This window comes from Rhagoletis pomonella, unplaced genomic scaffold (assembly GCF_013731165.1).
Source record: "Rhagoletis pomonella isolate Grant_MI unplaced genomic scaffold, Rhpom_1.0 Rhpom_scaffold_00002, whole genome shotgun sequence".
Taxonomy (NCBI): Eukaryota; Metazoa; Arthropoda; class Insecta; order Diptera; family Tephritidae; genus Rhagoletis; species Rhagoletis pomonella.
In genome coordinates this window covers 58,655,244-58,677,454 of record NW_023458556.1, presented here as the reverse complement: position 1 = coordinate 58,677,454, position 22,211 = coordinate 58,655,244, and the positions used below count along the sequence as shown (strand labels likewise).

General features: G+C 41.7%; 1 protein-coding gene across 1 annotated transcript in view; it reads left to right on the top strand.

The window, feature by feature from the left end:
• The first annotated feature begins 3,112 nt into the window (after positions 1-3,112).
• The window catches only part of LOC118754029, a 20,538-nt gene continuing 1,439 nt past the window's right edge, over positions 3,113-22,211 (top strand). The window contains exons 1-5 of the mRNA XM_036488900.1: positions 3,113-3,900; positions 3,985-4,427; positions 8,914-9,132; positions 9,434-9,614; positions 10,741-11,432. Coding sequence (XP_036344793.1) covers positions 3,720-3,900; positions 3,985-4,427; positions 8,914-9,132; positions 9,434-9,614; positions 10,741-11,432 — 1,716 coding nt within the window. The 5' untranslated portion in view covers positions 3,113-3,719. The remainder of the gene's footprint in view (positions 3,901-3,984; positions 4,428-8,913; positions 9,133-9,433; positions 9,615-10,740; positions 11,433-22,211) is intronic.

The following is a 22,211-nucleotide window of genomic DNA, read 5'->3' as shown; positions in this document are numbered from 1 at the left end:
TGTTCCACAAGCCACTAGTAGAAAAACTCGAGCAAAGTTCAAACAGTGAGCGTATATCAAAGAAGAAGAAGTGACTTCAAGTAGCTTGCGGAACAAACCTAATGTCATTATGGATTGACTAGATTGGGTACCAAAGAAAGCTATGAATATTTACTTGCATATCTCAAAAAAAAGAAAAGGATGTAATCATATATATAAATACATATGTGGACTTTGGTGGTGCTTTTTGAGCCGCCTGCTCTGCAAATTTCATATTAAAAAGATGCGTTACTGTTTGCAGCAAAACTCATTTCAAGAGCCCATTTTAAGTCACATAAGCCTGGTTGTGTTACATATGCATACTACAGTGTTTCCATCTTGTACGTTATTGTTTTAGTAAGAACTCCATAATAATGAGCCTATAGGAAGCGAGCGGCAAGCCTCTTCCAGGCTGGTGAAAGTGGAGCGGAAGTAACCTTGCTTGCGAGCTCATCTGTTTTCTCGTTTCCTGATATGTTCAGTTAGAGGAAACTATCCGCACTACAGGGATCAGCGCTGAGCGCTTATGTGCTTTTGATCACTATGCCATACCGAAATTGTTCTTGATCGTGTCTTTTGTAGGGGCTGGAACAAGGCGCTTCGCGTACCTTACTGATAATCAGCCTGGCTGGGAGCCCCAAATAGCCCAGTCGGTATCGGAGCCCTTTGGAAACCAGGCCGAACCCGGTTGCATGCAGTGGACTTACGCTGGGTACTGCGGATCTCTTCCCGGGGCCGTCGGACCCTTTCTCTGCGACTCATAATACTATGAACGATAAAAAAATCAAATTCAAAAACAACAACAAAAAATTTGACCGGCACAAAAAGTCGGAAGGGCAATGGCCCAGACACGATGGGGTCAGTGCTATGCAGGGCCCCCTATCAGCCACGACGTGGCTAGCATCCATGGAGAACGTAAGCTTCTGGCGATGACATGGTCAGGTGCATTCATAAAAGCGGAGAGGAATAGGGTAGGGGAACGCAAACGGGATCTTCCCGGCACCAGTGAAGGCAAATCCGGTTTGAAGCTTGCAGCCTCAGGGAGCGCCAGAGCTGATGCGTTGGCCCCGCCTCCCCAACACCTACTGCCTTCACAAGGCCTGATGTCAGGCCACCATCAAATGCAGCCATCGCTAAGCTTAGGAAGGCTGCTATGGGGATCTTGCAGAGATCCGCATTAACATCGGGCCTGTGTAGCACGGCGCTGCCCTATCACGCCGCCCTCGGAGAGCCGCCGGCTGCGGGAAAGCGGGAAACATATCGATGAACGTTGCACAAAGCAAGCCGAAGAGGGCGAGGACGGAAGGCCCCTCTTTTGCTGAGATAGCCAAAAATCGGATCCTTCTGGGTGTATTCGAAGAGAAACGGCTTAAGGCAGAATTGGCGAACATCTCTGTTAACGTGCTTCGAGAGCACCCAGGATCACCTCCAATATGCCTGGACGCAGGTTGGTTCCAAGGCAACGCCAGGGTCGTCGCGTGCGACGATGAAAAGCCTGCGGGCCTGTCCAAGATGGCAATTGTCACATTGAGAGACGTCGACACCGGAGCGGTGCTTAGTGCTGTGGACTTAAAGCACATCCCATCCAGGTCTAGAGCAAGGGCATGCATACCGGCCAAACCGACTGAACACGAAAAAGTGCTCGAGATTATAAGGCTCTTTAATCCCGAGTTACCCTCTCACAATTGGAAAGTGGCGCGGCTAGACACAGTACAAAGACGACTCGTCAGGCGGTCCTTTTGCTGAATAAGGAGTCCTTGTTACTCTGAACGGTCTGGGGGTCAAGGTTCTTGGTGCTGTTATCACACGTGATGCAGTGCTCTGGATCAGGGGCTGTCGATGGCTCAAGACCGACCATACGTGGCGAAGAGTCACACCCTGCGAGAGGTGCCCCTGCTTTTTACTGAATATGGCGGATCTAGAGAGAACAACTCGATAAAATCCGTAAGTCCAGGTGTTAATCGGACCGTGCCTGCGGACTGAATGGCACTACGTTAGTGTGTCTTTTTACGGTGTACTCCAGTCACGTGGCGCCGTCTGGTTTTATTTAGTCTTTCCGGGGTACCGGGGCTCTGCCTCGGATGACCTCTCTCTTCCCCCTTACTCGTGGGATTCTATGGAAGAAAATCAAATTAATAAAAAAAACAATAAAAGCTCTGTGCCCTCTAACAGTGGGCAACAGTCAGCAGTCTCAGAGGTGCACGCGATGCCCAACGAGATTGCTGAACAAATGGCGATTGCGGCGGACGAACTGGGTGCAAATCCAAACGGCCAAGGCGCTCAACCCTCTCGGGACGCTGTAATGGACGAAATGGACTTTGATCCAAACGGCCTTCTCAGCAACCCGGTGGCCATGGATGTCGATACTGCCAAAATGGACTCTGGTTCAAATGGCAACGACATCCAAATACCCACAGACGAGGAGGAGGCGCTCTTATCGTCACAGCAGGAGGAAGCTAGTACTCCTAAAAGAAAACTCTCTGGAGCAGGTAAAAAGCGCTACAAATTCTACCTCTCCAGAGGTGTCAGCGAAAGCGAGGCCAAACGGCTAGCCACTATTCCGATGGCAAAAGGAAAAGCCGAACTGGCTTTGCTGGCTGGCACAAAGCTTAAGAGGAACCGATCGGTCAACCTCACATCTTCCCCGGTGGAGAACTCTCCCAAACGGAAACCAGGTCCAGCTGACAAAAGGGCCCATATGGGACCAAAGGTACCTAGTGTTAAGGCAACTTTTGCCGATGTCACAAAGGCGCCGACTTGTCAGGCGGACACTGGTAATGGGGTTAAGTTAGGGTTACTCCCCAAAGGGTACCCTAAGGCACTTTGGTCCTTAGACCAATTACAGGCCATTCAGACGGCCATCCTGGAGGAGGTGAGGCGGCAGCGAAAGGGCTCTGTGAAGCCCAAGTTTAGCGGTTGCACCTTCCGTCCGGGATGGATGTCCATTGGCTGCGGAGACGCTATAACGCTGGAATGGCTGCGCAAGGTATCCCAAACCCTGAAGCCTTGGAAGGGCGCGGAAATTGTGGCAATGAATGCCACTGACGTGCCCAAACCCAGTGTGTACGTTGGGTACTTTCCGGAGTCATCAACCACTCCAGTGGACAGTATCCTTGGCCTTGTCGAGGGTCAGAACGAAGGGCTGCGGGTAGGTAGCTGGAGGGTGCTCAACAGGGTACAGAAGGGACCCACCACTGAGCTCACTCTAGCGGTTGACCCGCACTCAGCGGAGACACTCGACAGGCTGGGATACTTAGTCAATTATGGATATGGCAGGGTGCGCATCCATAAAAAAGGGAAGACGACTGAGTCGTCAGACCCGAAGGGTGCGCAGCCTGCTATAGCCAGTTCCTCCTCCGCTGCACAAAGTGCGTGCTTCAAAGAGGGACCTTGCGGTTCCAAGGACGTACCCAAGGGACTGCAAAGGTTACCTTCAGAGCAGTCAGGGGCAGCGGAGAAGGAAAAAGCACCTGTCCAGGAGTCCATAGAGCGGCCCTGCTGCTCAGAAGACACTCCTGGCACGGAAAAGAGGGTACCTTCCAGCCCAGAGAGATCAAAGGCCCCTTTCGCCCAAAATCCCTTCCGTCCTCCGCTAAATGCGAGTCGGAGACAAGGTCGAGGGGAGATTTCAATGGAGGAGAAGACCCTGATGGCCACCAATAGGGGGAAAAAGATGGCCAAGCGGGCTTCAAGGCCGAAAAATGGCAAACCCCCCAAGCGATAGGCCTAGGCACATCAAGTGCCTGCAAGTGAACCTCCATCATGCAAAGGCGGCCTCTGACGTCTTATGCAGGAGGTTCAAAACAGAACTCTTGGATGTCGCATTCATCCAAGAACCGTGGGTTTTCGCCGGGGCTATTAAAGGCCTAAACGACTGTGATGGTAAGATAATCTACGATACCACACACTGCAGGCCCAGAGCGGCCATATTACTACGTAATAACATGACTTTTGTTCCCATTTCAGAGTTGACACAACAGGACTTAGCTGCTGTATGGACTAAAGTGCCCACTCAAATGGGAGAACAAGAGGTCGTTCTCGCTTCAGCTTACCTCCCAGGCGACAGCTGTGAGATGCCCACAAGGGAAGTAATAGCCCTAGAGGAGTACTGCAGAAGGAGAAAGCTGAAACTAATAATGAGCTGTGACGCCAATGCCCATCACTGTGTTTGGGGCAGCTCGGACACCAATTCTAGAGGTGAGTCATTTCTTGAATTTATCACTAAGAACAACTTATTTATTCTTAACCGGGGTAATGAGCCGACCTTTGTCAATGCTATAAGAGGGGAGGTTCTAGACTTGACAATTTCCTCAACTAGCTTGTCGACCTTTATCTCAAACTGGCATGTCTCAAATGAGGTATCCATGTCGGACCACCGGCATATTCGATTCGATATAGAAGCCCAAAGAGTAACAAACCATGTTTACAGAAATCCCAGAAAAACAAACTGGGAACTCTTTCGCCTCCACATAGAGCGGGAAGTGAATGGTTCTACCGCACCAATTTCATCCGTCTATGAACTTGAGGACGAGGCGAGAAAGTTCCAAGATGCTCTTAAACAAGGTTTTGAAGAGAGCTGCCCACTGAGAACCAAAAAGTCTCAAAGGGATGTCCCTTGGTGGAGCGATTCTCTCGGAAAACTAAGGAAAAGAGCCAGAAAACTTTTCAATAGGGCAAAGTCAACAGGTGACTGGACCGCCTACAAGTCAGCCCTAACCGCTTACAACTGTGAGCTCAGAAGGTCTAAAAGGGCTACGTGGCGTGAGCACTGCGGAAGTATTTCCTCTCTTCCAGAGGTGCATCGCCTTCAGAAGGCCCTTAAACTAGATCATCCGAAAGTCCTATGCACTTTGAAAAGACCAGATGGTACCTACACTGGCACCCCGGAAGAAACCAGCAGGCTTCTGCTGGAAACCCACTTCCCGGGATGTATTCCACAAGGCACATGTCCTTCGACAAACACGGCGAACGCTGTGTGCGCAAACAGGAGGACTAGAGGCCTAGCAGGAAGAATCGTCAGTGTGGAAAAGATATCGTGGGCCATTTCAACCTTTAGTGCATATAAATCCCCTGGTCCAGATGGTATCTTCCCATGCCTGCTGCAGCAGAGCTTGGGCTTAATATCAGGGCCACTAGTCAGATTGCTGAGAGCAAGTCTCTTACTTGCTCACATACCAACAACATGGAGTGAAGTCAAAGTGGTCTTTATACCCAAAGTGGGGAAAAACTCAGCACAACTCCCAAAGGCGTACAGGCCAATTAGCCTCAGTTCCTTTCTAGTAAAGACACTAGAAAAACTTATTGACTTTCACATAAGGGATAACTTTCTCAGGAATAAGCCTCTGTGTCAGAGTCAGCACGCATACCAGGCAGGCAAATCTACTATTACTGCAATACATAGCCTAACTCAAGTCATTGAAAAGGCATTGCGGTATAAACAGATAGCTTTGTGTGCATTCCTGGACATATCAGGTGCTTTCGACAATACGTCTTATGAAGCAATATGGACAGCTATGATACGAAAGGATATTCCTGTCCTTCTAACGGATTGGATCATAAGCATGTTGAGGTCCAGAACCATAATAGCGGAACTAGGAGACGACAGGCAAGCAGTAAATGCCACCCGTGGCTGTCCTCAAGGGGGAGTCTTATCGCCCCTACTTTGGACACTGGTTGTTGACGAACTTCTTGAAAAGCTAAATGGCAATGGATTCAAGGCATATGGATATGCAGATGACCTAGTCATCTACGTTGTCGGCTGGCATGAGGACACAATTTGTTCCAGATTGCAAGCTGCGCTCAGTCTAACGGAAGACTGGTGTGCTTCAAAGGGATTGTCAATAAACCCGCAGAAGTCCACCGTTGTCCCATTTACCAATAGAAGGAAAGTCAACTTGACTAAACCCACTTTGGCAGGGACAGAAATTGAGTTCTCAGAAGAGGCGAAGTATCTAGGGGTAACTCTGGACAAAAGGCTCAATTGGAACTCACATCTCCTTAACATTACCAACAAGGCTACAAGGGCGTTTTATGCCTGCCAGAGACTCCATGGTAAAACTTGGGGAATATCACCCAAACTAACGTATTGGTCTTTCAATACGGTCGTGAAACCTGTTGTCACATATGCGGCACTGGCCTGGTGGCCAAAAGCAAAGAAAGCAAGTGCGTGTGCCACCTTGAGCAAGCTACACCGCTTGATCTGTGTGGCCATCACAGGAGCTATGCGCACCTGTCCAACGGATGCCCTCGGTATAATTACAGGCATTCCTCCTCTATCTATTCTGATAGAAAAGGAGGCCTGCTGGAGCTCCATACGGCTGCCCAATGTAATCAGCATGAAGAGTGGAGATCTTTGGGGTCACTTGGAGGTTCTCAAGCCTTTTCTGGATGATCCCGCTATCAAGCTCACAGATATCATGCTACCGAAATTATCCTTTGATAAGCCCTACAAGGTCAGAATTCCTGAAAGGGACTGCTGTAAAGCGATAATATCTATGATTGACAAAGGGTCCCAAGTATGGTATACCGATGGATCAAAGATGGAAGACGGGAGTACTGGGGCAGGCGTGCTTGGACCAAGGTTCCAGAAAAGTCTGCCAATGGGCTCATACCCAACCATATTCCAGGCGGAGATCTTCGCAATCGAAGTCTGTGTTCGAGAATGTCTTCGGAGAAGGACAAACGGGGCCAGAATAAACATTATGTCGGATAGCCAGGCAGCACTAAGGGCCTTAGACTCATTTAAAACGACATCTAGGCTTGTGGACAGTTGTAAAACTCTTCTGAATAGCCTAGGAGCCCATAATAGAGTTACGCTGTGGTGGGTCCCTGGGCATGAAGGGTTTGAAGGCAACGAAAGGGCTGACTATCTCGCAAAGCGTGGGGCCCAAACGCGAATGCATGGTCCCGAGCCTTTCTGTGGTACATCCATAGGATACACTGCAGAACTACTTAGGAGTTGGGAGGAATCTCAGATTGCTGCCCACTGGCGTAAGTCAAAGGGAATGAGACAATCAAAGAAATTCATAACTCCTTCCAAGAGGAACTCAGAAAGACTCCGTGAACTCAGCCGGGAGGGTCTTAGGACTATTACAGGCTACCTGACAGGACACTGCAAGCTAAGGTACCATCTAAACAAAATGGGGCTTTCTGTAGAGACGGACTGCAGGTTCTGTGGGCTGGCGGAGGAAACCTCGGAGCACATTCTGTGTGACTGCCCGCGTATCATGAATAGCAGACTGATGCACCTTGGGGAACGATTGTCTTCTCCATCCAAGATTTGGAACACGGCACCCTCCAATGTGCTTAATTTCTTGAATAGCCTAAGGTTGGAGTGACCACAATCAGGGTTTAGCACAATAGATCTTTTAGGTCGCAGCGCGAGTATACCCGACGTACTAATAATAATACTCTGAACGTCATTAATGTCGGGTTCGACACCGTCAAGATAAAAGTGTACACCAACGACGTGACCACAGCAAGAAGCAATGAAGTTGAGCTGGAAGAAGACAACAGCGAGGATGAGATGAACGAGGAATCCAAAGAGGCAAATCGGATGGATGACGCGGCTACTGGGAGTCGACCACATTTTCCGGCAATACACAGAAGAGGAGCTGATGTCAGACGACGACGACGAGGCGAACTCAAGAGTGGTGGAGGGGGTGAACAAATGCGGCCAATACGTTGCGCAACCTCCAAGTAAACCTACCTAACAGCAAAGCAGCGTCGGCTACACTGCGTTCCATCTCTCCAAAGGGGTAGCAGACAACGCCCTCATCCAGGAGCCTTGGGTGATAGGGCATAGAATATGCGGGTTGAAGTAGGCAGAGCACACTTTGGAGCTATAATAGGTAAACAAAAGGACTGCATCCTTATAAGTACCAAACTAAAAATATTGTTTATTTCTTAGCTAAGTGACGAGGACACCACCACTATTAGTCTGGAGACAAACCGACGGCTAATAAGGCTTGTCTCAATGTATCTGGCACATCAGAGGCCAGTTCCAATGTCAACAGCCGAACAGCTAGTCGAACCACACCATTGCACATGGGGAAGCGGAGACATCAACGAACGGGGCGAGTTACTCTTTGAATTCATACTAAAAAAATATAACTCAGTTATAAGCAAAAGGGGTAGCGAGACTACCTTCATAAGGAAGAACAGAAGAGAGTTTCGGGATGTTATCCTCCGCTCAGAAGATGCGAAGGTTATGATCAGGTACTGGAGGATGCTTGATGAGCATACCTTCTCTGATCATCGCTACATCCAATTCGACTTAGATGGGATCCCGTCTACGGTGCCTCCCAAAATAAATATAAGAAAAGCCGACTGGCACAAGTTCAGGAAATAGTTTGATACTGCGGCGTGTGGCAAGGATCTGGATTATTATTATTATTATTAGGAAAAGCAAGAGATCCTCATGGAGGAACTTTGCAGTGTTTTGGACTCTGTATCAGAAGGTTCTAGGCTCAGGAAGGTTCTGTCTAGTTCACCCCATATCGCCACGGAAGTTTGCTTAGATCCGACGGAGCGGGGACGCAAACTGGGATGGAATCTCTGGACAATCTTCTGAATACGCACTTTCCAGGCGCCACCGAGCAGATAGATAAAGGTGAACCCGTTACAGTAGACATTATCACTAAAGAAAAAGTAATGTGGACAATAGGATCTTTCAAGCCTTACAAATCTGCGGGTCCTGATTGTGTTAGACCGATTCAGCTGCAGCAATCTCTGGAGCTAAGCTCAAATCTGTATACTATTTTTAAGGGAGTCCTCATTCTTAAATACATTCCGGAGACCTGGCAAGAGTCAAGGCTTGTCTTTGTTCCTAACACGGGAAGAAAATCCCATACTAACGCCAAAGATTTTAGACCTATTAGTATATCATCTTTCCAGCTCAAGATAATGGAGCGACTGATTGAATCCCTACTTAGGGAATCGGTTGCAGACAAACTTATGGCATCGCAGCATGCCTATATGAAGGGCAAATCCACCGAAACAGCGCTGCACGAAATCGTGTCGCATATTGAAAACATCACACCTGAAGCAATGACATCAGCTGCAACGGGTCTGGGCATCGACTTACAGCTGGTGTTGCTTATACGACAGCTGCTGGTAGGCAGGGTCGTACGGGCGGAACTGGCTGGGGTGTCGCTGGACAGATACATTTGCAGGGAAACCCGCAAGGTGGGGTTCTGTCCCCCCTTTTATGAGTCATGGCGATTAATAAATTATTGCAGACCCTGGAAGTGCGGGGAGGCTCCAAGGTCACTGCTGGTGCTGACAATCTTGCGGTGGTTGTGAATTTCCACAAACTATGATAATCTAAAGGTGGAACAAAGAGAAAGGCCTGTGTGTTTACCCAGACACTTACCAGGTTCTCTTTACCAGGATCTACAAAATCCCCTCACTTCAGTTCCGTGCCATAAGCAATAAGATTCTGAAGGTAGGGGAGTCCGAAAAATATCTGGGGGTAGTACTGGGCAAAAAGCTGAACTGGACACAGAATATTCAAGAGCGCATTAAAAACGCGACGATAGCCTTCTACAGCTGCAAGGAGGCGATTGAGCGTAGCTGGGACTGTCCGAAAGCATCATGTATTGGCTATACACGGTGGTTGTTAGGCCTATTCTACTATGTGAGGTCTTGGTGTAGTGGCCAAGTCTCAACACGAAATCTACAACTGAAGCACTCCAAAAGGTGCCATGACCTAAGACCCTATGTGTGCTAGTGGGATCACTGGCAGCCACGTTAACCTAACCTAACCTAACCTAACCCAGGTTAGGTCACTCTAAAATTTTGGGCACCATGCCAGAAACCCTACATAAGTTGCGTTACACCAGCTGAAAATAGGTTTTCTAACAGAATTCCAGACAGGAGCGAATGCTATATTTACGGACGGGGAAAAGCTCATCCATAACGTTGATCACCGCAGCGTTTATCAGGCAGGTGCCCCCCTGTCTTCGTGCAAGCACCGACTGAAATATATTTTCATAGACCAACTTGTTCCATTACTTAACGAATCTGGCCATATATTAATGAGGAAAGATCCAAAACTCTGCCAAAACACTGCCCAATGTCATCCTGCTAACGATTTCTGTTGTGCCTATAAGGAGGCAGAGGAGGTGGAGTGTGTAGAGCAATATGTCTGCCACCATCCCCATCTCTGACAAGGTCAATAATTCCTATATGTTTTAACTGATCTCGACTCTGCGGACACCTGCGACCTAATAGTTGCAAAACAATTAGTCTAATTAGCCTAAGTGTGTCCCAGCGTCCTGTGAAACTTCCGGGATTAGCTGAAACAGGAATCCACTTCCATAGCCTCGCAAAGTGAACTTAATATCACCAAAAGTAATTAGTAATTTTATTCCCAGCTATAGATATTCATAAACAGTATACTTATTCAAGTGAAACACATTATTTGAATATTTACCTAACACACGCTTTAATAAGTTAAAAGCTTCAATTAAAGTAAAGAATTTTGGAAACTTTGTTGTTATCTCATCTTAGTCATAGGCAAATTTCTTTCGAAAAGTCAGTCGGGTAGGTAATAAATTAATGCACGCGCTTGAAAATTCCATTCGAATCTTTTACATATAAGCGCTAGGAAATAGCTGAACAACGTCAGGTGCTTAGTTCTCTTCATCGACGCAGTTGTAGTTAATATGGTAAAGAAAAGTATTTCCATCAAAACATATTTTATCTTTTGTGCATTCGCAGTCTTAAAATTAGTCATATGTGAGACTAATGTTGCTGTTTATAGACAAAAGCCTCAGTCGCGTATTTATGGTGGTCGAACGGCAGCATCGGGACAATTTCCATATCAGGTACTGCTAAATTGTAGAGCAAATGGTCAGATAAGAACATGTGGTGGCGCAATTATTTCGCGGAATTACATTTTGACGGCAGCGCATTGTGTTGAAGATTACGAGTATACACCAGAGGATATAACTGTTCGTGCGGGCTCTGTCATGTATGATGAAGGAGGCGTTTTAGAGGGTGTTTCGGAGGTGACAATACATCCACAATATCATAATTTTACCAACGATATCGCTATACTAAAATTGAATAGCCCATTGAAGTACAACGAGGCAATAAAATATATAAGACTTGGTAAAACGCAGGTTCCTGAAGGTGCGTCAGTTACCGTGAGTGGCTGGGGTCTATCACCCGTTGGTACATTGCCTGAGCAGTTAAAATACAATACGGAGTATACTATCAGCCATGAGGAATGTGAAAATGCGATAGATACTTTGGCGCAATCAATGAGATGCTTTAAAAAACGAGTAGGCAATGGCATCTGTGAAGGTGATTCCGGCGGTCCGGCCGTTTATGGCAGTGATCTTATAGGTGTGGCTGCATTTACCGTGAATGGTTGCGGCAGCAACTTGCCCGATGTGTATACGGATGTGGTTGCAAAACGAAATTGGATACTTCAACATATCAAAAGTCAGAAACTTTAAGCGAGTGAAATCTATTGGCGCTGTTCGGGTGTACGTAAATTTTGTCAAAAGATTATAGAACTTCTAGTCAAATTGAAATCGTGAAATTTATGTGAGATCGAAAACTGGAACAGGCCATATGCATGTATGTATTTATATATTTGTACGCAAATAAATATTTGGACGAATTAAGAACAGTTGAGAACGGGTTTGAATTTTATTTGCACAGAATGTTTTCATATATTTTTTAATTTTGTTTCATCAATTAATATTTGGGCTTGGCAAGGATTTGCCCCAGCACTTCCAGCGTTCTGAGCTGGGTTAGGTTAGGTTCACTTGCGATACTAAGTGGCTTTGCGATGACCATTTATGTCCTTAGGTTAGGTTATCTTGGCTGCCCCCATCCACTGTGTGCCCATTATGATGCCATGTTAGAGACTACTTAAGTGCCTTCTCATACCTTAGAAGTAAAAACATTTTGTAGCTCTAATGAAGTGCACAATATCGTGAACTGAATCCAGTTCAGCCAAACATTCAAAAGAATAGTGGAGAAACGAGCATCCACGAGCCCTCGCCAATGCAGGACAGTGGCAGAGATAATGATCTACGCTTTCGATTTCCTCCTCATCGCTTATCCGTTAACTGCTTATCCGTTCTACTAGCGTAAGGTCCCATATAAGCCGTAGTAGTGGTCGCTACAAGCGAAGTAGAGGGATAGATTTACGCTTATCCAAACTAGGCCTTGCTATCCTGCACGTAGGTTCCGCAGATCATCTTTTATTTGCCCGTTCGATAGAACTATTCGCCAAACAGAGTTTGCAGGAAGATAGCAGCATGCTCGCAACTTGAGCAATACTGATTGCTGACAGTAAGGTGCCTTTCCTTGCCAGTTCATCCGCAATACAGTTGACCGTTAGATCTCTATAGCTCGGCAACCATACGAGTAAATGAGTAAATTATCTCTTTTCCAGCTCGTTTAGGGTACGTCAGCATTCCATTACAATTATCGATGCCGATTTATCACAATTAAGTGCTTTTATAGGTACCTGGCTATCGGAAAATATAGCTACTGTGTGCAAATTAATAGAAAAATCGATCAGCCGTCTTGCATCTGCGTTTATTGCCGTAAGTTCAGCTTTAAAAACGATGCAGAGATATGGAAGACGAAAACTGAGGCTAAGAGAGAGTACTTGCGTGTATACCCCACTTCCTATCTTCAGATCCAACTTCGAGCCACCAGTGTAGATGGCTGCTTGAGGGTATCCATGTTTGAAAATGACACCTCAGTCCAGTGGGCAGGACTGTGTAGTCCGGACGTCTGAAGACTGCTGGAATATATTCCAGAATTCTATAGTATCTGAACCACGTATCATACCACTTGATCAGCGCGTTAAGTCTAATAGCATTACATCTTTCTTGTAATGCTTTAGTCGGTGTTGTTCGTTTGCATTTTATTGTAGATTTATCCACGGACGGCCACCAGACCGTGATGCCGTAAAACACTCCGTACATCCAAATTACAACATAGGGCTTCAAGCCGTATTTTATACTCTATTGCTGAGTTACAATCGTACAGGCAGTTATCGTTTACTTACAATGCTCTTCCACATTGCGCCGCCTAGTTAGATTTCTGTCCAAAATAACGCCCAGATATTTAACTTTCTCTGAAACAGTCAGCGTAGCAACGTTTAAGGTAGACTCTAAAAGGGCAATACTGGCACTCGTCTTTCAACTCACCAGTATCTTTTGAAAGACAAAACCCTTTCGTACGACAATTGTTTATTCTAGCAACTACCCGAAAGCTCGTTACTGTTTTCCGAAATTAAATCTAAAACCTAAAGGAATAATAAATTGAAAATTGAAAAAATACAAAATATTTAAATAAAAATAGAAAAAATATGTTTCGAAAAACTTAAAAATATATATTTTTCTTATTTAAACAATAAAATGTACAAAAAATAAAATAAGGAATTAAAAAAAAATCTAAAAATTAAATTAAATAAAAAATATGCGGACTTTCCTAGAATACCCCTCCATTCCCTCTTAAATGGAGGAAAATGTTTTTTTTTTATTGAAAGACGCCAAAATATGACCTACCAAATCGGGGATGCAGAAGTCCATTTTTTTTTTAAATAAGACATACATGGTTTTACTACAGATTCGGAATCTGGAGATAAAAGTACGCTACTTTTGTTTGAAAATGGCTTTTCGGAAGAGCGTTTTTCCACCTCTAAATAATCTACGAACTTCAATTCGTCGTGGACTTCTAAAATGGACGAACATGTTTTTATTGGAAAATAAAAAAAATATGAATCACCATGTGGAGGATGCTTCGATTTCGACCGAAAGTGGGTTAAACTGACCGGAAGTGGGTTCAACTGACCGGAAGTAGGTTAAATTGATCTTGAATGTTATACAAGTGCTTTCTTGCAAAATAGTTTTTCCCCATGAGTGGTGAATAAGAGAGGGTGTTTTCCAAGACTTTTGTACTAGAATAACAAAGGTCTTACGAAAGACTTTTTACTATCTTAACCAGAACTGCCGTGCAAAGTTACTTCAAGATTTTTTGACAGATATTCCATTGGAACTTATGTCTAAAGGCTGCCTCCGATTTTATATTCGATTTTATTTTGACCATAAATATGCCCGATTATTTCCAGCTCATATATTTCATTAAAGAGATCCTTATGTATGTATACCAATAAATTACGACAAAGGGGCGTAGTACTTTAAACTGCAATTTTGTAGAGATTTATTCTTAAAAAATAAAGTAGTTTTATCCTTTGCCATGAGTTTTCAGAAAAAATTAATGTAAATCGATCAGTACGTGGTTTTTGGAAATCAACATTTTATATTAAAACTTTTGTAGAAATATGGGGTTGAAATTTAGAAAAAGGAACGTTTATTTTTTCAAAAATCGATATCTCGAAAGCGGCTGGACAAAACAAAGAAAACTTGGAAAAAACCAGGGTAGGCTCTGTCAATTCGTTCTATAAAGTAAAAAAAATTATAAAGAAGTTGGAGATGCTAATGCCAAATGGTGTCCGCAATGGGCTGGAATGCCCCAAGTAGCTATTTACGGTATCGGTCATATCTATAGCACGCCATTTCAAAGTGATATTGTTTGCCACTTATATATGTTTATTTTTTAATTTTTATGAATAATAATACAGATAATTCTATAACAAAGCCCAAGTAAACCCAAGTTTAAAACTTTGTAGAAAACTACAACAAATTTTCCCCCCAAATTTTAAACTTTTTTTCAGAAGTGTTAGATTATTTTTTGAGTATGTATACAGTTTTATAGCATATTCAATTTTAGTCTAATAATGTGCAAGTTTCAAGTAGCTAAAATTTACCGTTGATTTTTTAGAATTTTTTTGTCTCATTCTAAAAAATCCACGCTAATTTTAGTCACTTAAAACTTGCACATTATCAGACTAAAATTGAGTGGGCTATAAAACTGTGTATTCAAAAAAATTCTTATACTTCCGAGAAAAAAGTTTGAACTTTGGATAATGTTTGTGGAATTTTTTTGTAGTTTTTTTACAAAGTTTTAATGGTTTATATGGGGTTTGTAAGAGAATGAACTGTATTATAATTGGAAATTCTAAGGAATAAAAAAATAAACATAAGGGGCAAACAATATAACTTTGAAATGGCGTGCTATAGATATGACCGACACTGTATGTATTCGTTGCATTTCATAAGCAACAGCAATAAAACGAAAAAAATGTGCAATTGTGCACTTCAAATTGACGAAAACGGCCCCATTTTCCAGGCGAAAAATATATAGGTCACCGGTGTGTATAGGATGCTGTTTCACATATGTATGAATATACAAAGCATTTTCCAACAAAGTCTATATCCGCTACATATCGTCGTTTAAAGTACAAAACCGCGTATCTGCAAAATGCAAAACCGCGTTGCATAAATTAAACCTTCATATTTCAAAATGGTTGTCATTTTTATAAAGCAATCGCATTTCTGGCTAGTATATTTCAGGACGAATAAATAAGGATTGAGCCAAGAGCTTGTGTGAGAAAATCCAAGTTTTGACAGCAAAGTCAGTTACGCTGTTTTGCAGAATGACGATACGCGGTTTTGTACTTTAAACGACGATATAAGACTAAATACATGTCTGCATGTAATACTTACTAGGTACCAGCTTCTAGTAACACAAGCTCTGTGAAGACTGCATTGGAACAACAAAATTTGCAATAATGAAATCTCATCGGTCTTATATAGTACTAAGTATGTACATACGTACATATTTATTCGTTGTTTTAGCTGAAGATCTGATGCTAGGAGAAACAGAGTTCAGAGAGCTAAAGAGGTGAATAATCTGTCATTTGAAAAAGGGCAGGGGAAGTTATTGTAAAGTCGGTGGTCTAGTGGAAAAAATCGGCGATGATCGAAATGGTTTTTAAAATGCCAATTACTACTTTTCTCTTCGCAGAACTACATAAACTATTTCATATTAAGAACGTACGGATTTGCGCAGGCAACTGATGTTAGTACTAAAGAGTTGCCCTGAGCTCTGTGGGACATGCCAAAATGTTTGATCGCAACCTCGTAAATTCGAGACAGATAAAACGAATGAATTGAGCAAATTCCAATCCATCGTCCTCGGAGCAGCTCCATACTTATTATCTAAAGTATTGATGTTTTCACTTCTACTAAAAAATGTCGCCTTTTGAAAGCTCGCTTTCCCTTTTTTGTATTCGATTCTAAAATAAAGGTAGAAAGTGAAAAAATGTTGTATTCATTTCTTAGAATATCACACTCTTGTAAGGCAAAAAAGCACATTCTCTGCCCTTTGACACTTTTTCAGGGTAGATGGGTACCCTGCAAATCAGACGGTGGCTTAAAACGACAATATTTTGAAATGTGTAAGTTAGACAAGGACTAGAAAGCAAAAACACGGTTGTGTGTAACATGAAACACATTTATCACTGTGAAAGCACCATATGATATTTATATACTTCAAGCACATGAATTTCAATCAGACAGTGCGCTGTCAAAACACTCCACAAAATTGGGAGTTGGAGTGAATCCAAAAAGTTCTCTTGATCATCCTCGGTGAGAAAGAACCTAGAGTTGCACATATCCTAACTATCGTTCAACACTTGCTGAGCTGATATCAGAGCAGCCTACAGGCACCAGCCTATTTTTCTCTGCGAACCGCCTCTGGGGTATTCTTCTAAGCGAACTCATCCGGTGTGTAGTTTCGGGAAGTCAGACATTTCCAGATCAATTGTAAGAGCGCCGTGAGCGGTCCAAGGCCCTTATTGTCGTTCACCTTTAATAGTATATTTTACCTCCATTATGGACGTCAGACGTTTAATGTACCGTCGAATGATTCTTTATGGCAGCAACATATCTTGGTCTAGAACACTATAATAGTCTGAAAGCTTAACTTTAAGTCTGATGCAGAGTTCCCGACAGATGACCATTTCTGCACTGACTTGTTCGCCAAGCTACGTCGAGTGAATTTGAAATTTCACTACCCCTCTCCTTTTATTGCAAGTGACGAAAGGGCTGTTTGGAGTCAGTCTATGTACGCAGTAGCCTATGTTATGAGGGACGAAATCGGAGCTAAGTACTCAGTTCCCAGACTAACTACAATATCGACGGAAGTTAAATTAAGCCCGACGTCCAAGGTTAAAGTGGTAGTAGTTTGAAGTGCCCCATTGATTCCAATAAGGGCGGCCTGTCACACGAGCGAGAAACCTGGGTTATGTCAAACAAAGATGCGAAGGCTTTGGGAGCTACCGAGTGAACTATTAAACGCAAGATCCAAGGCCCTGTTTGCATTGGCAAAGGATACCGAAGAAGATGGAATAACGAACTGTGCGAGCTTTTTAACGATATGGACAGAAATTGCGCTGGATTCGGCATGTTGTGCGCATGGATGATGATGCTCTAGTGAAACTATTCTTCAATTGGGCCCCATATGTGGACAACGAATGAAGGGGCGCCCACAAATGCACTCGGGATGAAAACCTGGCGCAACCTTGCAGAGGAGAGAGGCAGTTTGCGAATATTTTTAGTATTGGCCCAAATTGACGAACGGTTGTAGAGCCAAACTAGAAGAAAAAGTAGTGAACAAGACCAGCTCCGAATTGAGAGAAATCGCCCACTATATGAAGACCACTTAGTAACAGGCTCGTGTCTGAGCTCATGGGTTAGTTCAAGAAGTATATCCAAAAACTCACTTCTCACCCAAACTACTACGTTCTCTACATACGATAGCTTTGCTCTCTTGTTTATACAGCAGGAAGTCGTTCGTTTCCTTTGCTCTTTTACATTAGATAGAGCTAGTGGCCCATTTAGTAAGGACAGTTCTATAGCAAAGTATAGCTATGACATGCCGTGGTTATAACAACAACAGGTCCTTATGGGAAAAAGCTTCCCGCATACGCAAAACTATTAAAAAGAATTGGTGCATTGTAGAGTAACAATATGGGTATCAATTAAAAGAAAAAATTCCCTTGAATTGAAAAAAAGAAAAGAAATTTTTTGGTACAACAGGACGAATAAGTGTTGAAAATGTCCTTTTAAAACTTCATCCTTGAATATCCTTGAAAATTTCCAATATTTATTTACGAAAAAAATATATGTCAATGACTAATACGTAAACTACCACATCCTCGAATTTCGTACTTCTAACTTTATTAGTTTTAGATAAAAACAATGTTAAACTTTTCTTTATAAGATATTGATAGTTACAATATACATAAATGAAGATACTGGAATCATTACACTGTACAGCATTCGGCTGGGTGTTGGACCAAACCAAATTTTTTAAGCGATTGAATCATAGGTAAAAAAGTAATTTCTCCGTTTTTCGAAGATAGCCTACAAAATGGAGATATGGGCCTTCGAAGTTCGAAATAGGGCCTTTGGAAAAAAATTATTTTTTGCTCATATTTAAATGGTATATAACTTTTTTTTATGCAAACTTATATTACAGGTGCTATAAGGGGTCACAAGTCTGGTCTTCGAAAAATTAAAAACCTTATATTTCAAACAATTTTGAATTGGTTTTTAAAAAATTAGTATCGTGATTAAACCCCCTTTCTTCTGATATGCATACTTGTATACTTTATTTGTAAAAATTTGAGAAAAACCATTTAAAAGGAAAAAATACATTTTATATAAAAAAATAAAAAAAAATAAAAATTACAATTGATTTAAAAAAAATTGATATCGTAAACACAATCAAACCTTCTTTCTTCTGATATGCGTTTTTTTATAAAAAAAAAAAAAATTTACAAAAAATTAATGCCTTCAGATTCTACATTCGAGCCTTCGCTTTCGCTGGAGGAATCTAAAATTATTTTTAGGTTTCTTATTAGACTTTTAGCAGTACTTGTTGAAGGCCCATCAATGTTGCTTGATATACTACTTATTGTCCGCATCCTGGTTAGACACGCCAATGACAAAACTCAGCGGCTGACTATTGTCTTTACTACTGCACCTAATGCTATGCCGCAAATTTATCTTAAGCTCTCGTATGGTGACAATTGTCAGTGTTTTTGTTAAGGCCTACTGAGTACGCGACAACGGTGAAACAATGGTGCGATTCATAAAACGTCGCAAAGTGGCATTTTTGGCGAAATGGCAACGTTGCGAACAAGGCTGTGGGAAAGACCCATCGCAACAAGTGAAAAATAAAAATGTTTACAATTAAATTTCGAAGCAGCCTTAACTGATATTCGATTTCGAGACTTTGAGTTTGCAATGATTGCCAAATCAAATATAGCTGAGTATAGTAAGTTTTCCGCTAAAGAATTGCAGCGAGAGCGTAAATTCAAAATAGAGCGTAAAATTGAGAAGAAGAGAAAACTAGCAGAAAAAGTTGTTGAACACAAAACTAGTAAAACCTTGCAAGGGTACATTTGTTACACTGTTTTGACACATTTTTACAATTTATGAATCAGTTTTAAACTCTTTGCTATACATAAAATCACTTACCCAGACCAGTATATCATTCATATTTTGATTTCCACTCATTTTAATTTTTGTTTACGTTTAACCAATTCAACAAATTGCGAAATTTGACATTTATTGTTCTTCTTCTTCTGCTAGCTAATTTCTGCTAGTAAAAATTTCTCTAGCAAGAATTTCAAGCTCCCCAGTAACTTTTCCATTAAAAATTTGCAGGTTCCATTAAAAATTAGTACTGACTTTTTGTTACTATACACACCTAGTGTGTTTTAGGCGCAGTAATTGTGACAAGCCTAATAAAAAATAATTCATTATTGCACATCTAGGGGCTAAGTCTTAAAGCTTATTGTGATTTAATATAGTAATTTTATTAACAGGTGGCAACCCTATTCAAAAAAGAAAATACTATTGCTTACCAAGAGGCCAGTCCCTATCATTTGGCATCTCATTTTTGAAATCCCACGAACGGTGCGGGTCTTATAAGTTTTTAGACAGATGGCAACCCTATAGAAATTCTAAGTACCAAAGGTCACTCTCCTATCGATATAGAATATATTAGAGAAAATCTCGTCCCAATCTGTTCTTATATACTATGTATAGAATATTAGTCGTATAAAGAGGTCATTACTCCGGAAGTGACCGTCAATTGAGTATACATAGGTATTCAAAGTTTCATTCTGCAAAATAAAAATTCAAATATGTATGCATATGGTAAACTGTTTATACAGAAAGGTGTTGAATGTTTTATTTTCATTACGCATGTTCACTTGCATTGAAATTACATGTGTACATACCAGGGTTGTTACGAATATTCGCATTCGCAATAAGCAATGCGGAACTTTTGCGAATGCGAATGTTGTGGAAGTGTACCGATAAAACGTATATCTGGCAAACCAAATGCCAAACTGTAGTCAATATTTTTGACTATGGTGGTGGGAGCTTTCGCGTAGCAAAACTAGTCAAATGTCTTATTTATCGTCTTTGATAAAAATGTTTTTAAACATATTATGGGTATTCATAGAAATGCGTAAATGCCTGACACATCTGGTTTGGCCTGTAAGCGCTGTTTAAACAACGATCTCGCCATTACGCTAGATTCTAATTGTTTTTTTTAAATCATTAACATCCGCATCCGCATTCCACATTCGCAACATCCCTAGTACATACGTACCTAAATACATACAAATACCCGTATACAAAATAAAATAAATATTTGGCGCTCAAATTTTTTTTTAAGTATTTGGCCGAAGTTCTCCATCAATTTGTGGTGTGCGTATGTACATATGTATGAATATCTAAAAGTATGCAAACAGGCGTCAGACCCTTTCAATGTAAACATAATTGACGGACGCTGGTTCATACACAAGCAAATCAATGCTTTTGTTTACCATTTCATAAGTCCCGTTAATGTGTGCACTCAAAATTTCGAAGATCATTATGATGATGATGCTGATGATGATGATTATCAGTTGCATCGGACCAAAAAATAAAAATCGTGCCAGCAATATTAGGAAGGCAATAGAAGTTTTGTGGAAATCAAGAATACTTTCTGAACATATCGATATTTTTTTTTTTAATTTTACAGCTAAACAAATGGATTAACTTCGTTAACAAATAGTGAAGAGATGCGATAAAATAAAGTGCATGGGTTTTGTTCTAAGTTCCTTTTATAACTAATATAAGTTATAATAATGAATGTTATGATAAGTATGATAAGTAACAAACGAGAGAGGTTTAGGAAAGTTTTATTTCGAAAATAATTGTGACGAGAGGTGTCAACTCTTTAGAAATTCGAAATCAATTTGATTAAAAATTATTTTTAAGTACATATGTATGTATATGAACAAAAAACGCGTGAGATTTTTTTTCAGCTTTATTCCGGAAATATTTCAGAAGGGGGCTGAAACTTGTTTAGAAATTCAAATCAATTAATTTACAAGTGAAACCTTTTTAAATGGATGCCAAACGAAAAAGGCTTAAATAAGCTTTATTTCGAAAATGTGTTTGAAGAAGGCTGCCCCTGGATGACAGGAAATACCTTATCTTATTTTCGCTTACCACCAGACCCATACATTTGGCTTTCAAATCAATTTTGGTACAGGCAAAATAAACATAGCGGTTGTTGAGACCAATGCTATCTACCTGAAAGAGCTAGGCATTCCGTATAAAGAAAATCTCGAGTCTACTATATATGTATGAAATAATATGCCTAGCACCGAAAACAAAAAAATTATTAAAAATCAACTCAAGTCGAAACTTGCACTTTACACTCAACTTTAATGTCTCTAAGAATGTAACACCATTTCAATTCTGTCATGTGCATTTTTTCTTTTTGGGAGAACGGTATAATTTTTAAATTTTTTTTTATGTTTATACTTTATCAGAATTTATTAACTGGAACAGAGGAATCGAATTTCTTCAAAATTGCTACTTTCTCTCTCCCACCCTAGTGTACATACGTACGCATGTACATATATTCAGACGATTCAAAAATACAACAAAATCAGCCTAATCATAAGTTTCGCCCAAAAACAAGTTCGACCGAATATACGGAAGCGAAAAGTGAACCCATGATAATGCTGAATACATATTCAATTAACGAATCATCAGTGAACTAATATTACTAGCCACCACTGTGGTATAATTATCACAATAATACTCATATTCATACGGTGCAGCGCTATTGCTCATATTTTGTAGTGGCTCACTTTATTTTCTCTTTTACGCTCTCTCTCTCCCATGAATTTTCCAATGATTTCCACACGCTTTTTGATGCATTTTCCGCGATGTTTACTC